This window comes from Dicentrarchus labrax, unplaced genomic scaffold (assembly GCF_905237075.1).
Source record: "Dicentrarchus labrax unplaced genomic scaffold, dlabrax2021, whole genome shotgun sequence".
In the NCBI taxonomy this organism is placed as follows: domain Eukaryota; kingdom Metazoa; phylum Chordata; class Actinopteri; family Moronidae; genus Dicentrarchus; species Dicentrarchus labrax.
In genome coordinates, this window is record NW_026136717.1 from 8,269,030 (window position 1) to 8,293,052 (window position 24,023).

General features: G+C 40.5%; 1 protein-coding gene and 2 non-coding genes across 7 annotated transcripts; 1 reads left to right on the forward strand and 2 right to left on the reverse strand.

Annotated features, from left to right (window-relative positions):
- Positions 1 to 79: 79 nt before the first annotated feature.
- spag17 (sperm associated antigen 17) lies at positions 80 to 20,174 on the reverse strand. 5 transcript variants are annotated; one of them, XM_051428866.1, is made up of 49 exons: positions 19,925 to 20,174; positions 19,077 to 19,217; positions 18,895 to 18,954; positions 18,610 to 18,738; positions 18,263 to 18,425; positions 17,968 to 18,162; positions 17,677 to 17,852; positions 17,382 to 17,528; positions 16,518 to 16,593; positions 16,267 to 16,385; positions 15,829 to 16,023; positions 14,834 to 14,938; positions 14,497 to 14,647; positions 14,106 to 14,318; positions 13,917 to 13,954; positions 13,687 to 13,803; positions 13,143 to 13,297; positions 12,908 to 13,017; positions 12,749 to 12,819; positions 11,965 to 12,210; positions 11,715 to 11,829; positions 11,230 to 11,370; positions 10,932 to 11,042; positions 10,569 to 10,726; positions 10,034 to 10,142; positions 9,465 to 9,628; positions 9,223 to 9,337; positions 8,922 to 9,076; positions 8,623 to 8,767; positions 8,009 to 8,472; positions 7,611 to 7,796; positions 7,020 to 7,159; positions 6,775 to 6,905; positions 6,395 to 6,528; positions 6,117 to 6,305; positions 5,307 to 5,420; positions 5,038 to 5,089; positions 4,175 to 4,265; positions 3,991 to 4,041; positions 3,653 to 3,746; positions 3,427 to 3,538; positions 3,203 to 3,242; positions 2,967 to 3,031; positions 2,663 to 2,799; positions 1,400 to 1,578; positions 1,123 to 1,183; positions 799 to 946; positions 363 to 534; positions 80 to 277 (listed from the first exon to the last, which is right to left on the reverse strand). In XM_051428866.1, exons 1-49 carry the CDS (start codon positions 20,033 to 20,035, stop codon positions 268 to 270), a joined length of 6,501 nt encoding a protein of 2,166 aa, XP_051284826.1. In that variant the 5' UTR covers positions 20,036 to 20,174; the 3' UTR covers positions 80 to 267. The 5 variants fall into 5 exon arrangements, with proteins under 5 accessions (XP_051284826.1, XP_051284825.1, XP_051284823.1 ...); XM_051428865.1 differs by having other exon boundaries at positions 16,261 to 16,385; XM_051428863.1 differs by having other exon boundaries at positions 16,261 to 16,385; positions 17,677 to 17,855.
- Positions 15,667 to 15,737, reverse strand: trnag-gcc (transfer RNA glycine (anticodon GCC)). Its single transcript has one exon. It is a non-coding gene; the product is annotated as a tRNA-Gly (tRNA).
- On the forward strand, positions 16,853 to 16,924 carry trnam-cau (transfer RNA methionine (anticodon CAU)). The gene has a single exon. It is a non-coding gene; the product is annotated as a tRNA-Met (tRNA).
- Positions 20,175 to 24,023: the final 3,849 nt, after the last annotated feature.

Sequence of the window (24,023 nt, forward strand, 5' to 3'; positions counted from 1 at the left end):
AGATGTCTTGTTTGGCGTTTTTTAGGACACACATACAGCGAATATGTATACACAAAAGTATACAATTCAATTGCTACAATTATTTCAGTGTATTTCAGATTTTATTCAACCTTTGAAACAGAGGAAATTATTAAAATACATTAAAGTTTTTCCATTTTTGTGGAACAAAATAGAGGAATGTAGTGGGATGGTGATGGAATGAAGACTTGAATGATGTAAAATCTGATTGGAGGTTGGTGATGTATTCCTCACAGACTGGTGGTACAATTAGGGTGTCCTGAAATTTACAAACAAGAACTGGTTCAGAGATTGTGGCTGCTTTCTGTCCACATGTGACATTTCTCTTTATTGAAGATACTGACCCGTGCTTGCTGAAGGACCGGTCTGGAGTGTACCCGGTCGTCTGTGGGGCTGTGCAGCCCCTCTGTCCACCTGGTAGGCTGGAAGAAAGCTGACGGACCCTGGAGGCTTTTTTGGTGTGTGTACTTGTGTGATCCTTGAGCCAAATGTCATACAACCTCTGAGGAAGGATGGGTGGAATTATTTAAGGACCAACATGACTCTGTACAGACAAGACTGAGCCACCAGACTTGCTGAATCTGGAAATTTTAAAATGAATTCACTGTTTTCGTCCTCCTGTCAGTGCTGTGACTGATTTCAATAAAAACTTTTTCTAAATCAATGTAAAGACAATGCAAACAGGTTGAATACAAGCTCATTTGATTCTTAAAAACTATAAGTTATAAAGCAGAAAAATGTGAAATGGAAGGTGAATTTCTTGAGGTGTTGAAAGGATATTAGCAGTGACAGGCAGGTAAAGGATGTCCGTCTCTGTGTGGATGATGATATCCTGGGAGATGTACTTCTTTGGCTCTACCTCTCCTGCTTGGACTGCACTCATGGCAAACAGCTGAACCTGCAGTTCAACATGCAAACCTGCGGCCACCTACACAGACATTCAGTAAGGGCTGAGATGGTAACTTTTCCTAACCAAGTTCAAACGTATGGCTAGAAATATCACATACACAAACATGTATAAATCTGACACGTTAACTAATAAGAAAAGGGCTCATTCAAATATTCACATAAACATTTAATCATAACATCCTGCTGGAAACTTACAGGCCCGGGATTGTAGATGACTCTGAGGCCTGTAGCAGGAGGAGGCTGTTTCACGTGGAACCTTGCAGAGAGACAGATCGAAACAGACCACAAATAGTTACAGGTCAAAGTTTTCCCTTTGGACTTGAAGGTGACCCACAAATCGCCTGCACCTATCCAAAGCACTCGTTCTCACTCATCTGACACAATAAAGGCCGTTTAAAACCAGTTCAAAGGCTGATATTTCCAGGTTTTCGAAGCCTACATTTGCCCTTGAATCCATAATCTAGTGTTTTACCTGCAGGTGTCGACACCCACATTCTTCATTCTCACAGTAATGGTCGAGGAGGTGCCCTCCTGCAGCGTGCCAAAATCAACGCTGGCTGGGAGGAGCTGGAATCCCCTCACTATGGCACTTGGATCGGTCAGGGAAATAGTTCGACACTTCCTTCTCACCGGCTCTTCCACTGCCAGGAACTGGAATACGGGACACATGCAGAGTGGTGTGTGAATACACGTGTGAATGGTAACCTATATTTTTTTAAAATTGCATGATTATAGGCTGTCAGAGGAAAATGGGTCACATCACTGATCATGTGCTGCACAGCAGAAACAGATTTTTTTTAAGACATGTTCTACAGTGACATATTGCCACCTCTATGTCTCTTTAAGGATAATTTTCCTTTTTATTGACACTTTTAGCGCATATAGTAGATTAAAAGAGCCTGTTGGAGTAGGAAGTTAGAAGGTATATTACATATATATAATCCTTTGATTGCTACATTTTAAACAAAATAGAAATGTAAATATAAATGAGACTTACAACATTAATATAGCAGCAAACAACTACTTGCTATGTAAAGATATAATGGATTTTTTATTTTGCGAATCAACTGGTTAGTAAGGATGTATCCTTGTGTCCTTGTGATCTATGCACATTATTATATATTTTGTTGCTGTCTGTTTTAAATGAATTTATGATGTTAAAATGACATACAAGGTAAAATTACTGCATTTGTCTATGGAATCTGGTGGCGACTGATAGCGATATTAGGGCTGTTTCTGGTTAAACAAAAGGTCTATCTTTGTAGGGATCCTTCCATATTCTTGTCAGACACTTAGCCAGTCAGTGGCAACAGCAAGTGCTTTTAATAGACACATTTTGATGGGCAAATTTGTCCCCAAGGATTAGCTAACATTACGTAGCAGCCATTGCAGCCCAAAACCAGCGCTGGTGATTGTTGTAAAGACTAAGAAAGATGGTTTTGGTGAGTTTTATTTTGTTTCAGTCCAGTTTGAAGTGTGTTTTACAATTATGTAAAATTATAGTTTTTTTCAATGCAGGTTGCTGGTAGTGCCCATTGTTTGGTCTGAGATGCTGGTGCTGTAGTGCGACAATGAATTTCATAGATAACCTTTAAGAAATTAGAATTAATCTAATCCATTGCATTTACTCAAACACAGGTGTTTTGTTGACATGAATAACATTTTCATATTCTAGTTTTTGTCAGATGCAATAATATGCTGCAGAATAACTGTTGTCATGTGAATGTTTGGGTACCTGCTGATTTGGTACGCTGCAGGGCTTAGAGCTGAGGATAGAGGCTGGTAGTCTGACTTTAGTCTTCCTGGCCTTTCCAGTCACATCCACCTGGATTGACTTACACTGCCCAGATGAACCCTTCAGACTGCTTTCACCTAGCATGGACACATACGCACATAGATTATACATCCATTCAAGCAATTTAAAGTGCTCAATCCACCTTCAGACTATGCCCTCAAAATGTCCCTACAATATTCAGACAATTTCTGTAGTAACACATTATTGGTGCAGTCAAAACAACAGAGAAAGGTAGGGAACAAACCAGCAGTCTGAGGCGTGGGGTTGGTGGGTCTTTTTCCAAGCTTCCTGTCACTTCCTGCTGCATGACTAAGAGCAAAACAGCAGGAGGGGTCAAGCCATGTTGCAAAAGCAAAGTAAACATAATTTACACAAGCAATTTGTGAAATAAAAATCAAGTTATAGATGTTTTGTGATTCACTACAACCAAGTTAAAATTAAACAGAGGAAAAAAACTGCTCATAACATAGACTTCATTACCTCGCAGACTGAGAGGGTGTTGGGTTAAAGGGTCGTGGAGCTGCAAAACACAAACAAGGTACGTGTTCAGTAATGATTTTTATGCACTTTTACAGTTGCTTTAAAAAAATGTTTTTCAGTTCAATTAAGCCTCGGTTTCTCTGTACAGATTCCCAACAGGACAACCTTTAAAATGAGTTTCATCTCAGTAGCTTGTAGTAAACACTGACAGTATAATAACTTACTGTTCTCTAGTGGGGCATCTTTCAGGAAGGCCTCAGCACTGTCTGACTTAGGGATCGGAGGGAGATCCATGGAGAGACTCATCATGTCTGGTATTTGGTGCTGCAGCAGGTTCTGGTTTGTTTTTGGTGAATAATAATGTGTGTTTATATCTAAGGGTTTTATCATAATAATGATGACTCAAAAACACATTTAAATATATGTTCAAGTACTGAAAACATACAGTACCTGGTATAATGGAATATTTTCTGGGTGGAAAAACGGAACAATGTTCTTCTTCCTCAAAGCCTCTCTGCAAGCCTGCTCCTCATACATCTCTTGCCTGAGGTACACATGCATGAAGAGAAAATGATTGATGAGTTGATGGCTACTAGTGCAAATACAAGGGATACGTTTTGTCCAATATCTATTCTGCACCCTCTTTTTAGTCTTATGTTGCTGTAGATGCTGTAGTTTTGTCCCAAATAATTCCCTTTAAAAGGAGGAATCACAGCAGCAGCCATACAGACAATAATGGGCTAAAATCCATTTCCATAATTAACTAATTACACACATATCTTATTTACCTGTGCTGTGCAAGTCTTTCAGTCCATTTTGACTCCTTTCCATTAGCAAAACTGGATAGGAGAGTTGGTTTAAGAGGATATTAATGCAGTTTCAAACTTTTTAAAATTTTCTAATTTAAATACAGGTAACTGTCACTGTAGATCGCATTACAGCATACATTCATGCCATTTTAATCTCTCCAACCTGTTAGTAGCTACTGTGGCTGTGTCTTCTGAAAAATCTGACTGTTCATTCGGGGCTCCAACTCCTTGGCTGTACAGACTGACTATGTCCACTGTGGACACACACAGAGAGAATAAAAATAAGTGTACATTTGTTATGACCCCTTAACAGCAAACAAAAAAACTATCACATGCACTACTTAACTCAAGCTACTAAATATTCAACTTGAAATTACCAGAACCTCTGTCATCTCCACTTCAGTTTTACAAAATCTAAGTTGAGTATACATAGTTTTCCAACAATATCCTGTCAATAGTCTAATCCTGTCCTCGAATGCTGGTTTTGCTGATTAGTTTTAAGAAAAAAAATCAACTTATTCATGTAGAATCATACACAGTACAAAGTATACTGAAACTACCTCTGCATTTAACCTATCCTAAGTACTAGAAGCAGTGCACAGCTAGCACAGCGCCCAGGGACCAACTCCAGATCTGAGCCAGTGCCTTTGGTCAAGGGCACTGACTGGAGAGTTAACCTAACATACATGTTTTGATGATGGGGGAAACTGGAGTCCCCGGAGAAAACCCACGCAGCCAAAGAAGAGGAAAGGCCCTGCCCCAGCTGGGAACCCAGGAAACCCTTGCTGTGAGGCAACAGTGCTAACCACTGAGCCGCCGCTGCTTCACTTACTATAGGCAAAAAGTGACTGTAAACAATCCCACTGACTAATTAAAATGAATACTGACAAATTTAAAGGTATTACAATGAAAGAGGTATGCTTAATTAATTGCTTATGTCATTAGTGAATAATGGAAACCATAGTATTGCAAATGTAACTTCTATTTCACTGGACTTGCAACATTGTTCAAACACAGCCCACACACCTGAGGTCCTCTTGTCAAAGATGTGACCTGCATCCTCTTCTTCTGCAAAAGACTAGAAAATACATAATTAATAATTATTAATAAATACAATTATTAATACATATATATTGTGTACCATTTTTCTATCAATATTATTGATTTGTAGAATTTTGTCTTGGGTATTCTTCTATTTATGCATTGGGGAAAGATCCTGATGACACAGTACATGAATATACAGTACCTGTTGTGCATTATACTGTACATGCGTGTGTGTATGTGTGTGTGCTGACCAGGACTAGGTTGAGCAGATCACTGGCATGAGCACTCTCCTCCTCCGTGCGAGGGTTTTTAACTCTCATCTCCTCTGATCGCTGCTCCCTTTCCATCAAATTCTCAATGTATTCCTATAGTCAAAGCCACATTTCAAAATCTGTCACCATCCTGCAAAGGAAACATTTGTCTCCCACAGTTTTCAGGAAGTCTGGCATTTTCTACAGTTAGTGATGTTCTGCTTGAAGCTGACTACTCAAGACAGCATCGACCTTTCAAAGCAGAAGTATTGCAGCAATGTGTTTTTAATGCTTGGCTTCTCCATGCCCAAAATCATGTGATAACCCCAAATGAGGCTTTGTTATGGCACAATAATGAAAGCAGTAAAACCACTTATATTTCAGCGGTTAGTTGTGGCCTCAGATTCACGCCGAATTTACGCAAATGCAGGGGAGTGACCATTGCCTGCAAATGCACATGATCTGTCTTTGCTATTGGTTGAGGCTGCGACATTGCAGGTCAAAGTTGAACTCCTTGCGAAGAAAGGATGCAAATTTGCTCATGTCAGACCGCAGCTTAATCCATCTGTACAAATTCAATACCAATGGTTTGGCCAGCAGATGTCACAATTTTTTGGCTGAATCAAATGTTTCGAAACAGTGAACACATCAACACATTTGCTTAACAGTGACTCAGGGCTTCAGCTTCGTTTCTCCCATCACAAATTACAGCATATAATGGATAGATAATAGATAAGAGATAATAATCTTGGCAAAACTTTGATTGTTAGACATATGAGTCATATGACCACAGACATGGGTTTGTTTTACCTTCAGTTGTGTGTCTACACGATTTCTGAGTGCTGTGGTGAATGGTCGATGCTGGTACAGTTCCCTCATCTCTAGGACTTCAGGGCAGCTCCTGACAGGCTGACGCTGTGCTGCAGAGCCAGCAGACCTCTCTCTCACAGTCAAACCTCGTCCCAAGTCAGTACCCAGTGGAGGACCTGGCCTCTTTTTCTGGAATACAGAGAGAGACAGAGGGAGGATAAATGTCAGTGTCCGGACCTGAGTGTGTTGTTTGCATGAACAATATGTGTTACCTGTACCTCTGTTCTAGGAAAGTCATGCCAGCTGCGGTTTCTGAGGTTGGGAGGGGTGATGTCAGGGTTCTGTTTCCCTAGCAACCACTGGGACCACGCACTCTGGTGGCCGGGCTTTAGGATGGTAATGCCAAACTCATCTGAAACAAACACAAACCTCATGTTATTTACCAGAAATTGAAAGGTCTTCCCTTACCTTTATTCCTCTTTAGATAAATAATAGAATGAGTAAAGTGCACTCAACTCAAGAGTCATTAACAACATAATGGGAAAAAATTATGCTTTTAACTCCAACTTGGCTCGATCAAATAATAAAACTGGTTTAATCAACCTCTGAAATTCTATTTTATGAGCATAGATTTTTATTGATTTTAAAGATAGAGCACCTTGTGTGTCTGGCAATGGTTCCTTCAGCAGCGCTATGGTAGGGTCAGAGTACGCCTGGTAGAGCACTTCCTCTACTGTTTGAGAACTCAGTAATTCAGTACCAGAGCCATCCTCATGCACCAGAAACAGCCTGGAACACAAGCAGTACAGTACAATAGTGATGACTACATCAGAGTGGTCATTTTTCATAGCTAATTATCTGTAAATGTGTAGTAAGGTGCAGTTTGTGTGTATACAGGCCCACCTGGGACAATGTTCTCTGTGTTTTACATTAATCCTGGCCAGTTCTCTGTCCTCCTCCTCCCCTGGCTGTTCCTCATCCTGTTTCAGTGTGCTTGGAGCAGGGCTGAAGTTCAACACTGACAACTGTCCATCCTCCATCACCTGCAACACACACACACACACACACACACACACACACACACACACACACACACACACACACACACACACCCGCAGGTCAGAGAATCAACTTAGAGAGGCAAATCAACTTGTGTGGAAGATTAAGATTTTTTAAATGTTTTATTAAGAATCTTTTTCAAATGTACATAACAAGCGGTTTCAATATCTCCCTGGATTATACGAGGATCAGCTGTTATAATGGAGGTAGTGAAGCAAAAGGAGAAGCCCCAGCAATCAAATTTGCTGAAGTGAGTGCAAGCTTAAAGTCAGATTCAAGATGAATTCAAATATATTTTCAGTCTAGTTTAGTAAGTCTGTTGCTTTGGACACTCCACATACTGCTATGAAAGAGATGTTTCTTTGACCCTCGCCACAACGTTTGGGACACTTGCATGATGACACTAACCCATCTTCATATTACCCTGTAACTGACCTGGAAGTGGTTCCCATCAGGATCTGTAGTGTCACAGGCCACTTCGTCTGTGTGACTCATGGTGTAGCTTCCTGGTTGGTTTGTGGGAGTGCCACCCTTTGGACTGGGGGTTACAAGTGGGTCAGACGAGTACACACACTTTCCGTCACTTTGGATCTGCAGGAGCCCCACACTGGATGGGAACACCTTGGATGCACAAGCATACACACAAACAAACATGTAGATAAATGTGTATATATCTATGATTCGGTGTACAAAAGTCTAACTTTGGTGCCATCTGCTGGTCATATCAAGACTGACACTGTGGTAACAAAAACGTATTCCCGAATTGTTTGAAAGCTTCTATATTCACATAATAACTTGAAACATAAATGTGATATTTGCTGTAAACCACCCACCTGATAGGCGCCTTGGTTGTTCCCAGTGATGACAGTTCCATCGGCTAAAAAGATGTGAGCCGTGTGTCGGTCTGGGTACATCGCCACTGTGGCACAGCCCTCCTTCTCCACCAATACCACCCGCTCTTTGGCAGACACACTCCCCTTATCGCTCTCACATGCACTCCTCTTACCATTGTCAGCCATGGTATCTTCTGCAAGCACGCTCTCTTCAACATTTTTGTACACACTACTTCCTCTTTCATGCTCACACTCACTCAGCATTGTACATGTGTGTCCAGCATCCTCATTGTCACACAGTTTCCCTGCACTGTCCCTGCTTATCTCTTCTCCATTGTCAAATGTAGCCTGGATGTGCACATTCTCATCAACGCTGTCCACGCAGCGTGTGACACACACGCACTCCGTGCAGCTGCATGCACATTCAGAAGTTGATTTGAGGGTCACACTAACAGGGTGCTCCCCTGGAAAGTTAACAGACACAAGGATTTAGGTTAGTAAAAAATAACAACTTAAATCAAAGATTACATGCATGTTTGTGTGTGTTTATGTCTACATCAGTACATAGGAAGATCTGTGTTTACTACAGTATGTATGGACTATATACTAGTAACCTGTGTGCAGCAGTATGTTCTGTGGTGTGTCTGGTCGTCTGTCTTGGTAGAGACTGGTGATCCTGGTTCCGTCTGCATGTTCGACACTTAGAGATCCGTCTGGATTCTGGACAGAAACTACCAGATCCTCCCGGCTCAGCATCACCTGAGACAACCACATATACCAAGCTAAAGAGGTTACAACCAGCAATACATATTGCCATTTTTCATTAAATTAATTATGAAACATGAAAAAACTGACACTACAGTGAAGAGAACTAGAAACCTGTGTATCATCAGGAGTAATACTGCACTCTTACCTCATTGGTGATGGGGTCTGTAGCCTTAAAGGCGAGAAGAGGCGGGGTGGGTATATGCCTGTGTGTGGTCCCCACAGTGTAGATGCGAGCTCCAGATGGAGTCGTAGTTAACCAACACCCTCTTTGAGCATCAGCCTCCTTCTCTGAGCTGTGCTCTGTATATACACAAACAAAACATACAAAGACAGTATGACACCGTGTGTCATTCAAAGTGATTACTTCCCTCCCAGCTGAGGGCCAGTCATGTTCATTAGAAGATGGAAGGAACACTGTTTTGCACACAGTGGTGCTGCGCTCTAACCTTTCTGCTTGTCCTCAGTTTCTTGAGAGGGGTTTTCCTCCTCAACCTCAGAGTCAGGAACCCACACTGGACCAGAATCCTGACTGAAACTGACTGAGCCGTCAGCAAACAGAACCTGCAGTGCACATGTGATTTTTGAGTAAGACGTCTTGATGGTTCAGCTCTGCCTGTACAACAAATCTGTGGTACATTTGTTGGCATGCATGGCTCTATATATGAATATGTATTCACAGTATGTTTACCTCTGTGGAGCCGTCTCTCATGCATCTGATCACCGCTCCCTGGCTAGTGACAATGCGGGACAGTTCTTTGGAGAGGGAGGGGTCCTGAACTTGCCCTACAACTGCCGTGCCATGAAGAGGAAAGCCCTGTTTCACCAACATGCCCTGCTCTTCTGAGGACACTCCTGGACACACAAATTATGCAATTAATATTTGATGAATATATGTACAGAGTCATAGATTGGAATTTAATAGTTATGGAAAATATGCAAAAATTGTATATAGGGCACATCAAACATTGTGACACAAGGATCCTCTTCTGCCAGCGTGTGAGGAGGTAAATTTGAGAGTGGAAGATGAACAGATGAGTGTCTAAGGGGTGATGTGACAGTTTATTGTGTGTATTGTGTGTTACTTGTATTGCTCTGCTTATGATTTCTCTGATGTATCACAGTCATTCCAGGGATGCAATTTAGTGACTGAAGCTTCAGTAAAATTACACTTAGGATACACGCACACGCACCCCCACACACACACGCACATCTGTGTATGAGTGTGTATTTACATTCCCAAGAAAGGGCATCACTGACCTTGTATTTCCTCTCGCAGAAATTGCAGAAGTAGGCCATTAGGAACAGACAGATTGAGGCTGTTGAATGGACTTGATGGCAATGCTGGGTGGCCATCACACACCTTAGACTACACACAATCATACACAATAATGAACAAGTGCATAGCGATACACTAATAACTAACTGAATGTACTACCAGGAGTATTCAACTGGTTATGAAACAGTCTCAATTTAATACCGATGCCTCTGTATGACCTACATAAACAAACAAGACCCTGATGGTTATGTTTTTATTGTTATTCCTCAATGAATCAGATAAAAGAAACACTATGGCTTTTGTCAACAGGGGCCACCAGAATCATCACAAAATTAAAGTTCCTTATAGATGCTTTGACATCACAATAAGTAGCCTAAGCTCAAAACTATAGAGACTATATTTTACAATACTTTGAGAGCAATTTAAAAAAATACTTTTATTGAAATGTTTATCCTTCAATCATCCTTTTTTATGTACATATGTATTATTTTGTGCATCTAAGTGCATATGTGGAACCTGGGACTCTGGAGGTCTGGTGTGGCTGGATGGGCTGTGTGTCTTGGAGGGAACTGAATCCAGGTCTGTCCCCTTGGAGCGGTGGGTGGAGGACGAGAGAGAGATAGGGACAAAGGTGGAGGTTTCTGGGGCCCCTTCCTCTGTTTCCTGGGGACTCACTAGACATTCACCAAACAAGAACCCAGTTAATACTGCCCGCACTGTGAAGAAATTTGAACCTTGTCTGAAGGGCAAACATATTCATAAGACTTTTTGGAGCACTGAGATAATGTGCGAGTCTATAAGCATATTCAGCCTGTTTTCAGAAAAGACAAATTAAAACTTAACAAAGAATGAAAATTATATGTGTTTCAAGTGTAGCACCTATGTATTCTCCTGTAGGACCATAGAAACTGTATGAGAGGTGGATTCCATTGTCTAACACCGCTGAGAAGGAGCCCTCCTTCACTATTTTCATTGCCACAGGCTCTGACACTGAAACAGAGAAAGACAAACACGCACAGACACAGAAACACTCACAGGTCATCTTGGTTTGTTCAAAAGTGTTATCTACTAAATTATCTTCCAATTTTGCAGGGATGGATAATAGGATCAATTCTACATTTACATAACAGGCACTCTGTACTCTGCATAATGTGTGTAGTATGATGAGCATCTTCACCTTTAAAATCTTCTTTTGTGCCATTTATTTCTTTGTCTTCGGAATGAGGGGCAGGAACTGCTGGCTCAACAACAGTTTGGTTGATGTGTGTGTAGAAATGATGCCCATCCTTTCTCACAGACACTTTCATCAGGCTGGAACCTTGAGTAAAAACAGCAAAATTGTATGGTTTCATTTGGAAAATCACCTGTCACCACCACTAGGTATCACCTCACTTACAATGACCGACTTTCCAAATTACGTAGCACAGCAAATAAATGTTATAAATGTTATGTTGTATTTCTTCACGAGGAGAATGCTTTCCTACATCCTATATAAGGATGCTGAAGGAGAGAAAGCTGTTATAATGTAGAGTTCTGTAGTGATCTCAGGGCATGTAGGCAATCTGTGGGCTTGGTTTTGTGTGGATGTAAGCACCTTTGTTGTGCCTCAGAAGCACATGCAGATGTGGATTATTTTCCACAACCTCATATTTGTCTCAGTACCTTCAACAAAGCTGACATTCTCCACAGTGATGTGTCCTCCATCTGAAGGGAAAAGGTACTGGAGACGACCTGACACATGGATCAACTTTCCATCCATGCTGTAGCCTGTGAAACCCTACACATCACACAGTGATTACAGTGATTGTACTTGTATTACAAGTATTATTTATAAGCAGACAAAACTTATAATCTATGTTTGTTTTCTAAAACATAAATTCAGTTAGCTACTAGTTTTGTGTGTGTGCCTCACATTGGATGGTTCTTCTGCTGGAGGCAGTTCTTTGTTTTCCTCCACAGGGGGCGCTGTGGTACTAATGGACTCTGTGGGAGTCTTGGCTGAGCTTCCTGCTGTCTCTGCTCTGCTCTTCTTGCTACTTTTCTTGTTGTCCTTCGAGTTAGGCTCCTCCTTCTGCTGCTTGCCTTTCGGTGTATTCTCCTTCTTTGATTTCTTGGCCATCTCCTCCTCCTTGAGCTGCTCCTGTTCCAATTTCCAGGCCTGTAGAAGAAGAAGTTCAAGGAACTACATGGCAGTGACTAGGTTTGAGAAACTTTAGAGGAGGTTACATTTAAAACTAGCGGTGCAATTCTTTGGAATAAAAAAGTACATATTCTTTTTTGGATTCCTGAATTGATTCAATGAAATCTACAAAATGGCACTAATATTTAATAACAATAGATAATAATATCTGGTGCTTTTTTCATTTTGTTGAGCTTTAAGTTATTATCAATATTGCCCATTTCTGCAGTGAAAACACTGTGGCGTCATTGTACTTTAACTGCCATAGATGTTATTATTATGTACTGTATGTTTTTGGAAATTGAAAGGATGATTACACGTTGCATTTATTTAGTAGTTTGCTGTTAAGTAAGTCCTGATTGGGCATGATATTCTGTACAATATGCATGTCAATCTACACAGCTGTGTGATCAAGTTAATTTTTTTTAAAATTTTCTACTAAGGGTTCAAAGAGTTACTGTAACTCTGCTGAGAAGCTACTGAGAAAGTGAATGTTCATGTGTTAGTTGGTACTGACTTTAAGGGAGTCTTTTCTGATGACTGGCTCCAGAGTGTCCTCCTCCTCTGCAGAATCTGTAGCCCTTCCATCTAGTCCAGGAACAAAGAACACATTGTCTTTGTATGGTGGTTAGTATCGTCTCATTGCAAGAGCCTTTAGTTCGACAAGCTACAGTACCTTTTGGAGACTCAGCAGGCCTGAGATTTCTGAGTAGCATTGCCTCTCTCTTTAATTCCTCCTCTTTTGTCCAATCTGAAATTATATCTGCCACATTCTCCAGGTACTTCCTATCAAAAAGATATGGATTTTTAAGTCTGTGTAACACTCCACTCCCTCTTACATAGAAAAAGACATATTACTATTCATGTCCTGTAAGAGGAAAACACCTGACAATAAGAACTTGCACTCTGACCTGAACTTGACATCAGTGTGAAGGGCTACATCCCAGAACTCCTTGCACTGGCGATAAGGGCTCATTGGATTGTGACAGAAAATGTACAGGATGTTGTTATGACTTCCTCTGAAGGTGTCCAAGCAGCGATATTCTTCTGAGGCTAACTGGAGTACCTACATATAAGGAAAAAGATAAAATTGAATTGTCCATAAGATTGTCATGGTCTTTTATCAGTACAGCACGTTTAAAAAGTTGTTTAAAAAATGAACATGTTGCTGCAGTGTGTAACCTTAAGTGTGTGTTCTATAATTGAGTCCTGCACTTCACATTAAATGCTAAGTTATCTTTGCACCGAAGCTATTAATGTGAAAAGCAGCAGGAGCTGAGTGAAGCAACAGCAGTATGTCTAATCTGATCACTGTGGTGGTGGTTTAGCATAAATTAGATTAGTTTCGATTAGGCTTCAACACAATTACCATATTCAACAACAGACAGCAGGTACAACTGTTACCTCATGCTGACACAGATATACCCCCCAGAAAGACAAGATAAGACGGGTCACCTGTGGGAAGATAGAGGCACTGTGGTGTTCAGCATAGTGCCAGTCAAACAGAGATCTCAGCCTACAACTCTGAATGTCAGATAAGTCCAGCTGGCAACACACTCCCCCACTGATCCGCTGGAGAAAAAAAACAACAGGCAACATTATTGGAAGGAAAAAACAAAACAAGAACAAAAGCTTGATATTCTTTTATCATAGCAGCTACAGTAATGAGAACAAAGAAACAATACCTCTGTGTTATCGGGATCTTCAGTGAGAAACGTCGAACCTAGTGTTGAAATAAGTTATGAGGTATGGCACTGAAATATGTACAGTTGAGAGATGTTAAGGCAATAAATTCAGCTGTACCTTGTAATATAATGCATGTAAGCTAATGTCACAACATCACAGTAACTGAATTAACCATAGTAGTGACAGACCTTTAGTACGTAGGTTATTAAGCTGCTGTTTAGCGTAGGATAGTGGGTTGTCCCAGGGGATTATTGTGGATGTCTGTTGCTGTGCTGGTTCCAGTGTTCCCAGTGGTCCAGGAGCATTCACTAGCACACCCTTTTGGTCCAGCCTGGTCAGTGGCATACTCTCAAACACACTCTGATGAAATAAACGCTCCACTTCCAGCCATGACACAACATCTGTGGGATATCATAACATCAACAAAGCATAGACCAACACTTGTTATTATATGTAATTGTCTATTTGGATTAATACAGTCGAAGTTGCCAAACTCTGAGAAAGTGCTACAAGTACGACAGCCATGTATATACTGCACTAAAGTGGATGCATCTGACAGGTAACTGACAGGTTTCTGACCGTCAGTGCAATAGTGTTGTAGCTGCTGTTTAATTGCCATCCAGCAGGAGTCATTGTGTCTCTGCTGAGCTACAGAGTGGATCAGCTCCCACACTGGAGACTGCCTCATCATGGACAACTCCACCTCTGCTGGATCAAAACCCTGAGCCGCCTGAGAGGGACACACATAAAACACACAGTATATGAACATATTTCTGGTCTAAAGATAAAAATAAGGAGTGGAGCCAAGATTACACAAACTATACAGCCTATTCATTGGCCTCATTTAAATTCCACAAGGACAATAAAAAAGAATCAATTATACACAGTTGCAAGCATAAAAAAAAAATCGACTTGCTCTGATATCCCTCAAGCGCAGTGCCCTCTCATCATGGTGTCTGATAACCAGCGGGTGCTCAGACTTCTTCCTAGTCTCCTCTGTTCCAAATGTCTCCAATAACTTCTAACACAGGACACAACATTTAATAAAACAGAGATAAATGAGTGAATAATTGCATTCTGTGTAGAGTGTTTCTTCCAATATAAAGGAGAAAAAATTCACATACATTATACCTGGCTTTGGAGACCAGAGACATGTAAAAGAAGGAAAATATATAATCCCAGTGTTTCAGTCTATAAAATGATAAGTTTTATGTTTTAATGTTTGTAGCACTTTACTGCACAGTAGGCACCCACTGTTTGGGTGAATGGTAACTACAATCTACTTTGACTATAGCACCCTCTGCTGGACATATATAGCATTTATTTATGGCTCAGCTATGCTCTACAGTAAATGTAAGTTTCAGTGTGTTATGGGTCTTATATACAGTCATTTCAAGTATTTTTGTTTAGTAACCCTAAAATATAAACTAGTAAAATAACTAGTAAACAACTTGTTAAAATATAAAAACAGCAACAGGAAGAGCAGACTGATTTCCCCACATGCCTTCTCTCTGCTCAAGAAAGCGAGTACGCCAACCTTCCCCCGCCACGACACATCTACGCCCACCCTCCTCCACATGTGCTGCAGCGACACCACTCAACATGACACTAGAGCTGTCGGGGATCGGCTATTGTGCTCCAAACGCCTGCAAACGGCTCTGCCTACAGACATACAAGCCCCTTAATTCCTCCCTGAGCAGCAGAGATACCCCCCCCCCGCACCTAAATGAACAGTAAAAAAGGATTTGCTGCATTGGCCGGGAATCGAACCCGGGCCTCCCGCGTGGCAGGCGAGAATTCTACCACTGAACCACCAATGCTGCATGTGCAAACATATATGTCATTGAAATTTTTGTAACTCCTGTGAATTGGAAATGTAGGTATACGTGTTCTGTTGTATGGCCACTATACCTTCTTGTCCTCTTCATTCTGGGCTGTAGAAAGCAAACTGTTTAACATGTGGCTTCTCTCCTCTTTTGTGTGTATCAGAGGCAGGAAGCTTTGGAGCATGAAGCTGATCAGCTCATGATCTAACCCAGGACCAGGTTTGGGCTCCTCAGCCACATGGGACGGGGTGGACAAAGCCTGTTCTGTTGAAATCACCACCTAAATACACAAATGCACACATACCGTATGAGGAAAATGGAAGGCCATACTATGCAGGTTTACAAATCTTAAATGCAAATGTACAAATCCCTAAACACAGTGTAAAAAGTACACATTTCTAGTGTGCTTCTCAATCCATTAGTGAGTCATTATTCTAGCTGCAAAAACACTTATCTGCTGACTATCCAAACCTTCCAAATCTTGGTCTTGCCACACACGTACACTCGCAATACGCACACAGACCTGTTCCAGCATACAGTGCAAGATTAGTGGCACAGAGCAGGCTTCAGGGGGAACTAGGTCGAGCAGGTTGCTATAGTAACGCATGTCCACATTGGTAGAGAAAGGAGGCTGCTCCGTCTCTGTCCACAAAGAACAGAGGGTAGAGAAGAAAGAAGGTTGTCATGCTAGTCTGATTTTTTATTCGAAACATACACACACAAAGGAAACGCGAAGTAAACATGAGGGAGGACTATTAAAGAGAAAGGTTTCACCTTGGTTTGGAGGGTTTTCTTCACGCACTGACTTCTTCTTGGAGCGTGGAGTCATGGGGACAGGGGTCAGCACAACCTCGAACATAAAAAACACACAAAAAATACTGAATATTTAATAGGCCAAACAATTAGTCTGCACTGTGAAAGTTACAATGAACAATACCAGGCAGGCTCTGAACACTTTCATGGTTCCCTGATTTCACTTCACACAAATGCTGCCAACACTGTCTAAAGAAAATTAAGTTAAAAGGATTATAGTGTCAATGTTACTACCTACATTAATGGCCAAGGAACTAAGCCAGAAAATAGAGGCCTGACTCAGATTGTGCCTGTGCAGCAGAGTGGCGCAGCGGAAGCGTGCTGGGCCCATAACCCAGAGGTCGATGGATCGAAACCATCCTCTGCTATCACAATGCTTTTACAAGGAGACTGAATGTCTTTGAGTTTTGGACTATTTGACAATACAAGACATTTAAAGGTGTGGGAAACTTTATGATGGTTTATGAACAAAACAATAAGTCTATTTATTGAGAAAATAACCAGCAGATGAATCAATATGAAATATCCACAGTGGGGAGATTTGCAGTGTTACGGCAGCAAAGGGGATAGCAAAAGTCATCAGTAAAAAAGCAAGATATAATAAATATAATAAACAAGTAAACAAACTCAACAGGTGAATTCACATTATTGCACAAGGAAATATTGTGTGATCCACTGGGAGAACATTGATTGTAAAGTCTGACAGCAGCAGGAAGGAAGGACCTGCGTTAGCTCTCCACCACACAACGTGGGTGAAAACTAATCATCAGATGCAGCTATATTGTGCAGTTATACTGACAAGCACGCATGTGTATGTATATTCACCTCTGAAGACTGTGGGTCTGACCCAACAGCAGTGGGTACATTGATGAGTCTGATGTTGTCCAGGTAGTGCTGATGTTGCCTGCGCCAGTCCAGGCAGTCATAGATGAGATTGGCCACACCATCAAATATATGGATTCCCATCTCCACCTGGACACACAAAATTAAGACTCAAACTCAACTCACGGGCAATGTGAAACTGAATTAGTAACAAAAAAAATAATCTACAATATTCTATACAAGAAAATCAGCAATGAGGATAAGTCTATGAAACACATATCTGTCAGGTTCAACTTACCTCAGCCTCAGGCTCCTGTGGGTGGAAGGGAGACGAGAGATCTGGGACAGTGTAGCTGAGCTGAACCACATCATGGAGGTTGGACTGCATTGGCCCGTTGTCCAAAACTCCTCTAAGCCCTGACCAGAATACATCCAACTTCTTGGCCTGCACAGCCAGCTCTTCACTACCATCCTCTGCTTCTGGCACACACAGAGGAAATGATGATGTAACAGCATACAATAAATAAATATAAAAAATAAGGGTATATTGATGAGTTTAAATCCTGCTTAAATACTGAAGGCCCTTTACCTGCATCAAAAACTGGAGACACTCTCTGACTCTGCTCACTCCTCTTACTGGTGTCAGATGTTTGTGTGTGCTCCGAACACAACTTGATGACATTGGCTACATGCACTCCTATGGCATCAAGAGCCCCAATCAGGTGGGGCTGGTAGAAGCCCAGCACCAGGATATAGAGTTGAGGGCCATCCTCTGGTTCATCATCTGTGCCCAAAAACACATAACACACGCAGTGAATTAACTTCTCTCTCTTTCTTTCTTGTACACAAGTAGATACACGCTACCATTAATGCACATTTCTTACCTATAAAGGTTGGTGGCTCAACATCCTCCCGGCGTTTGAGCTTGGTCTTCTTCTCCTTGGCCATTGCCACAGGTGAGGGCGGACTCTTCCCCTTTTTGTCCTTGGCCCCTCCTTTGTCCTTGTTGACAGAAGGAGGACCGGCCTTTGCCTTCTCCTCCTCAGCCTTAAACAGATGTGGACAAAAATTGCACAAAAACAAGTTTTTGGCCACTTATTCCTTAAAAGCAAAAATGGTCATGACTGTAACAAAACTTCAACTGGAACCTGCGTGAAAATCTACTCTAGTTCAACACTGTTACTAAGTTATAATAATCAACATAGAATCACATATATGAAGAAACACTCACCTTCTCGTCCTCCCTCCTCTGCTGATCATTGGCTTTAATCTGAAGCAGCTGAAACTTCAGTATTTTTGCCATCAGGTCACAGGGAATCTCCTCTCCTGCATCCAGCAGCGCTTTAGCAGGCTCTGTAACCTACATAAGACACAAACACACACACATACAAAGAATAAAGCACTGGAACACACAGTGTTTCTTTTAGACAATCAGAAGACACTAGTACAGTGACACGGCATATCAGAAACACTCATTCTCTACTGTAATGTATCAATTTACTCATCCTAAACATACCTCATAAAAGGTGGGGATATCGTCAGGTTTCTTTGCTTTAGGATTCCCCAGTTCATGGATCTGTAAGACAGACAGGAAATCGTTTTCATTTGACACAGTCAATGTTTGACACAAGGTATTAGAGTTACACCACTGTTACAGACTAAACAATGACAAAAAAAGAATTTGAAGAAAACTAATACCTTTGCAAGGGTGCCGTCCAAGGTCAACAAGGTGAAAAACCTGCGTAATGGTTGCTGTGCAGCCAAAGCCAAAGCCCTGATCAGTTCCTCATCCTCTGGACTTCTCCCAACCACAAAAGACACACAGGCCTGCCATGAATCCTGGAATAGGCGTTGTAATACCAGGATTATACACACTAATACACGAACATCGACCAGGTCAACAACCACAAATTACACTGATTGATAGAGGTTAACTTTTTTTTTTTTTTTTTTACATCATGCTTCTCTGTATTTCCTTTACAGCTAATTGACAGGTGGATTTAAGCGGACTGAACAAAAGCTTCAGGGACGCCGTACATCACATGACTTCAACTGATTAAAGAAAGTTAAACGTTACTCACAGAAACACTGTTAAATTGTACAGAAATACCCACACACCACAGTACAAATCCAAGTTTAACTGGTGTGTTAAGATACCCTCAGCAACGACAATTAACTACTACTTCCTGTTTGGATGTCTCCTTCAAAATAAAAGCTCAAAGGCTTGCTGTTCCAATTATTTTGTTCACAAGATTAACAAATGAAAGGTTGTTAACGTGAAATTGGCTCAGAGAAGAACACCCTACATTTCTTCTAACGTTAGGCAATCTGAAATGAAGAGTAGAAATCTCACGCACACGCACGTAACATTAAACACTGTAAATTAACGTAAGATAGCTAACGTTAACGTTAACCGCTAGCTACACCGACAACCTGTAAAACTATCACGTGTAGTCAGTTGTTAAGAACTACAAAATGTCCCGTTGTGTGTTAGAAGAGAGATGTTAAAGACACACGAAATAATTTAAACCAGTGAGATAACAAACCTCTTCAAACTGTGCTCTGGTGAGACCAGCCTCCCAGTTCTTGTTGACAACTGCGGCTCCAGCTGCACTGGGCTTTTTAGCAGAGCCCTTTTTAGCTGCCTTTGGTGGCATTTCCACTCAGACTATTTATCGTACATTAAAAAAAAAACAGTTTTAAAGTTATCAGGGCTTAACTCAAATACAACTGCAAAATTGTGACTTTGTCCGCCAGCGTCGCCTGGTGCTTGTGTTGCCCCTAGCAACCAACAGCAGGGACACCAAAGTCAAATAAATGACTCTTCCTGTAAACTTTCAGAACAAAAGCATGAAGGAGCACACATTTCAGTTTCAATATGTTTGACTAAAGTAATCAAAATTAGAATAATAAAAAAGTAATCAGTCTGTAGTAAAAAAGTAAAAGTTTCCGTTTTTGGTACAGAATATACCTTATCAACCATAAACTGTCTGTTTAAATGGAAATCAATGTTTGTAAGTTGTATTGTTGTAATTCCTTTTGTCCACTAGATGGCAGTGGTATCTTTGGGCTGTGAGACTGTGAAAACCTCCTAAACCAAAGCATTAATCTCCAAATAACTGTATGTTATTTAACATTTCCCATAAATTGTAACTACTGTCTATCATTATAATAGTATATAGAGGAAGTAATCCATAATTTGTAACCATCTGGCAAACAAAAATGTATCAAAGATTCCAACATACATACACATACACATAAACTCCTCTTTAAAAGTTTATTAAGAAGTTATAAGCATGAATTCTACTGCACTGACTTGAGCCACAAAACTGAAACTGACATTATGAAATACAGCTGGTTTGATTTCAGTGCCAGTATCAGTGAAAAAACGATTTAGAGCATCCTGAGAATCACTGGAACATTAGTGTCATTTCATCTGTCTATGATTGATGAAACCATTGTTCCACCAGATGAGCCAAGTAACAAGAGATGGGTTGAATTATAGCAACACCATTAAGAAGAGTGTCTGATATACTTTGATATCTACTGTATGAATCTTGATTACAATCTAAATCTATTTTCAAACATCATAATATTGATAACTTTATTCATATATAACACCTTTCATAAAAATGTAGGGAATATGGCACAGGAGATTTAACCTTGACCACGGTTTATTTAAATAAACTGAGATTTTGAATGTTAATTACATGAATACTGATGTGAAATGAATATAGAGATACTGTATTAAATTAATGATAATGAAGAGTGAAGTGTGGAAGAGGTCGTGACCACTCCTACACACTCCCAAGCAACAATTAAATGAACAACAACATATGTTAATATTGATAATTTCCATTCTTGTATTATAAGGTCTGCAATTACAATCCAGGGTTTTGAAAAAGAAAATTTAAAATTGCTGTTTCAAGTAAACTTGGAAGTTGGTAATTTTTGTAAAAACAAATGATGCCTGTTCTATTTGTGCCCTGTTTGCATTCAATATATTTCATATGATTTCAAATCTAACAAAAACTAAAAACAAGTTGTTCAGGGGAAGTTAGGGACTGAATCATGGTTAAGAAAGAAAGAAAGAAAAACATGGTCAATGATCTAAAGCATTTCCTGTTTACTGTTTACTTTTAAATTTCTGTGCAACCCAGCTCAAGCTTCAAGAGAAATCATCAGAAAGATTGACACCAGAGATGCACTTTTAACCATCCCTAAGGACCAAACTGGCTGTTTATTTTACATTTTCCTGAGGAATTTGTCTTGGCACATACCCTTCAGTCTTTATCCAATACATTCCCTTTGCATGATAGAAGCCTATTTGGAAGCTGCACAGTGTCAGTGAGGTTTATCTGAGCAAGAAGAATTTTGTGTTAAAAATGAATGACTTAATAAAGTACAATAGACCTCTGTTAACAATGACTCACTGAACTGATGGAACAATGTTGCTTTATTCATCAGTGATTATTATAAAGAATCTCATGCACCACATCTCTGCACCAAAGTCATAGTTTAGCACCTTTCAATCCCATTGGTGCAGTTTTATAATGCAAAGGGCCATTGTCATGAAGGTGACTTCACTTAGCCAACAACCTACTTCCAGCAGCTCCCTAGAAAAGGTCAAAAGTGAGACAACGCCCACTTGTCAGATGCCCGACAAATCCATGGTTGAAGCCAGCAGCGCATTAGTTATGGAGGAGTTGTCACCTCCAAACCTTCCAGAGGCAGCGTCCTTCAAAGGTCACACACCGGCCAGATAAACAGTGTAGTGGCACTTAAATAACACTCCACCCACGCTGCTGTGAATAGCATAGCAACATCTCAAAATATCTGTATTTTTTTAGGGAATACACCGCTGTCAGACATGTGCATCACATGTCTGTTGGCGCCATTTTGTTTCTTTTAAAAGCAGTCGTAATAGTTTATTTAAGAACTTCATCCGCTTGCTACTTAGTTACACAAAATAATGTCTCTTACTCAAGTAATATAATACATAGCCAATAAAATGAATAATAAAATAAGACACCAAGACACATCTTGGGAAGGCACTGCCTGTACTTTACCCTGTGTTACACACAGGACCTGGAGGTATCTATGACCACATGAAGCGATCAACTTTAAATCATGTGCGCACAAATGCTGTAATTAGATGACAGTCTGGTTCTTTCAACTATCAAGTTGATCAACAGTTCATAAAACATCATGTGAAATGATGAAATAACTGTTAAGGGCAAGAGCCTGGCTGGGGCTATTTCTTTGTATTGCATTACATCATGCAGGTGTTTTTATTTTTCAGGTTATTAGTGGTGACATGCTTGGAGAGTATGCTAGCAGAGTGAGAACATTTCATGTCAGACATTTGATAGTATGGACCAAGGCTCATATATTTTTTCCTAGAAATCATGTTTTTCTGTCCCCCAACTGTGTGCTAAGCACTGAGCGGTATAACATTAATGATGTTTTTTACAAGTCTAAGCAGACTAGAGTCATGCTAGCTGCCCTGTAAGGCCATACTTAGGTACACATAGGTGCTTTAAGGTAAATGCTAACATACTCACAATGACAAATGCAAATGTTGGTATTTAAGCAGCAACTATATTTACCATGTTCGGATGATCTTACTTTAGTGTTTAAGCATGCTAACACTTAAATTAAAGTTAAAGTTGAATTAAATTCTACATTATCTTACATTTTGCTTGTTTTCCTGTGTTGGATTAAATGATTCACTATGGGCTCCGTCCCTCAGCCTGTCACACTGCACTCTGTGCTTAGGTGTTTAAAGTGCTGCTTGGCAATGCAAAATAGATTTAAAATTCCACTCACCAACATTGCATCTTGCCATCTCCAATGGCAGCGAGAGGCCTGTGTTTGAAAGATTTGAATTTCAATACCCCCCAAAAAATCATGTGATGCAACGTCAGTGAAGAGCAAACAGCAAGCTCATGTTTACCAACCCCACCATTTCAGGAGTCCAACTTTCTCTGGAGTCTTCATTCTCTGCTGTTTGGGAGTCAGTGTGTTTGGATTTGTCACAGTGGCTCATGTATAGTGACATTTCTGTCAGCCTTTTTTGTTTTCAGGTGTGAAATGAGCATTATAGTCTCACAGGGCAGCTGGTAGCAACACGCTCAGTCCCTGTTGGCTACCTGCTGCCAAACGGGAATATTGAATGGGTAAACAAGGATCTATTTCTGAATCTATTTATATTTGTTCTACTTTTTATAGATATAGTATAGTACTGTATATTTTAAAGATACAAAAACAACCAAGTCTGATAAGATTTGCTGAGCATATCTTGAAAATAACAACAACAACAAAAAAAACATAATGGAAAGCAAGAAAAAAAAGTTTATTGTTTACATATATTATGTATAAACAGTTGGAACAGATAAACATTTCTGGATCATAAAACAACCCCAATCCCAGTGTGACATGCGTGCACCCTTATCTAAGTTCATCAGATTTCCATCTTCCCAGAAAGAGGTTCTTCTGTGAGTCAAAGGAAACATGGAATCAAGCCCTGCCAAGAGTCGGGAACAAACAGGCCTATCCAGTGACTTGGACGGCCCATGGGGATGAAGAGGATACTCAAAGGTGATAAACATCTGTATGTGCTATGTAGGCAGTGTGGATGTGTGA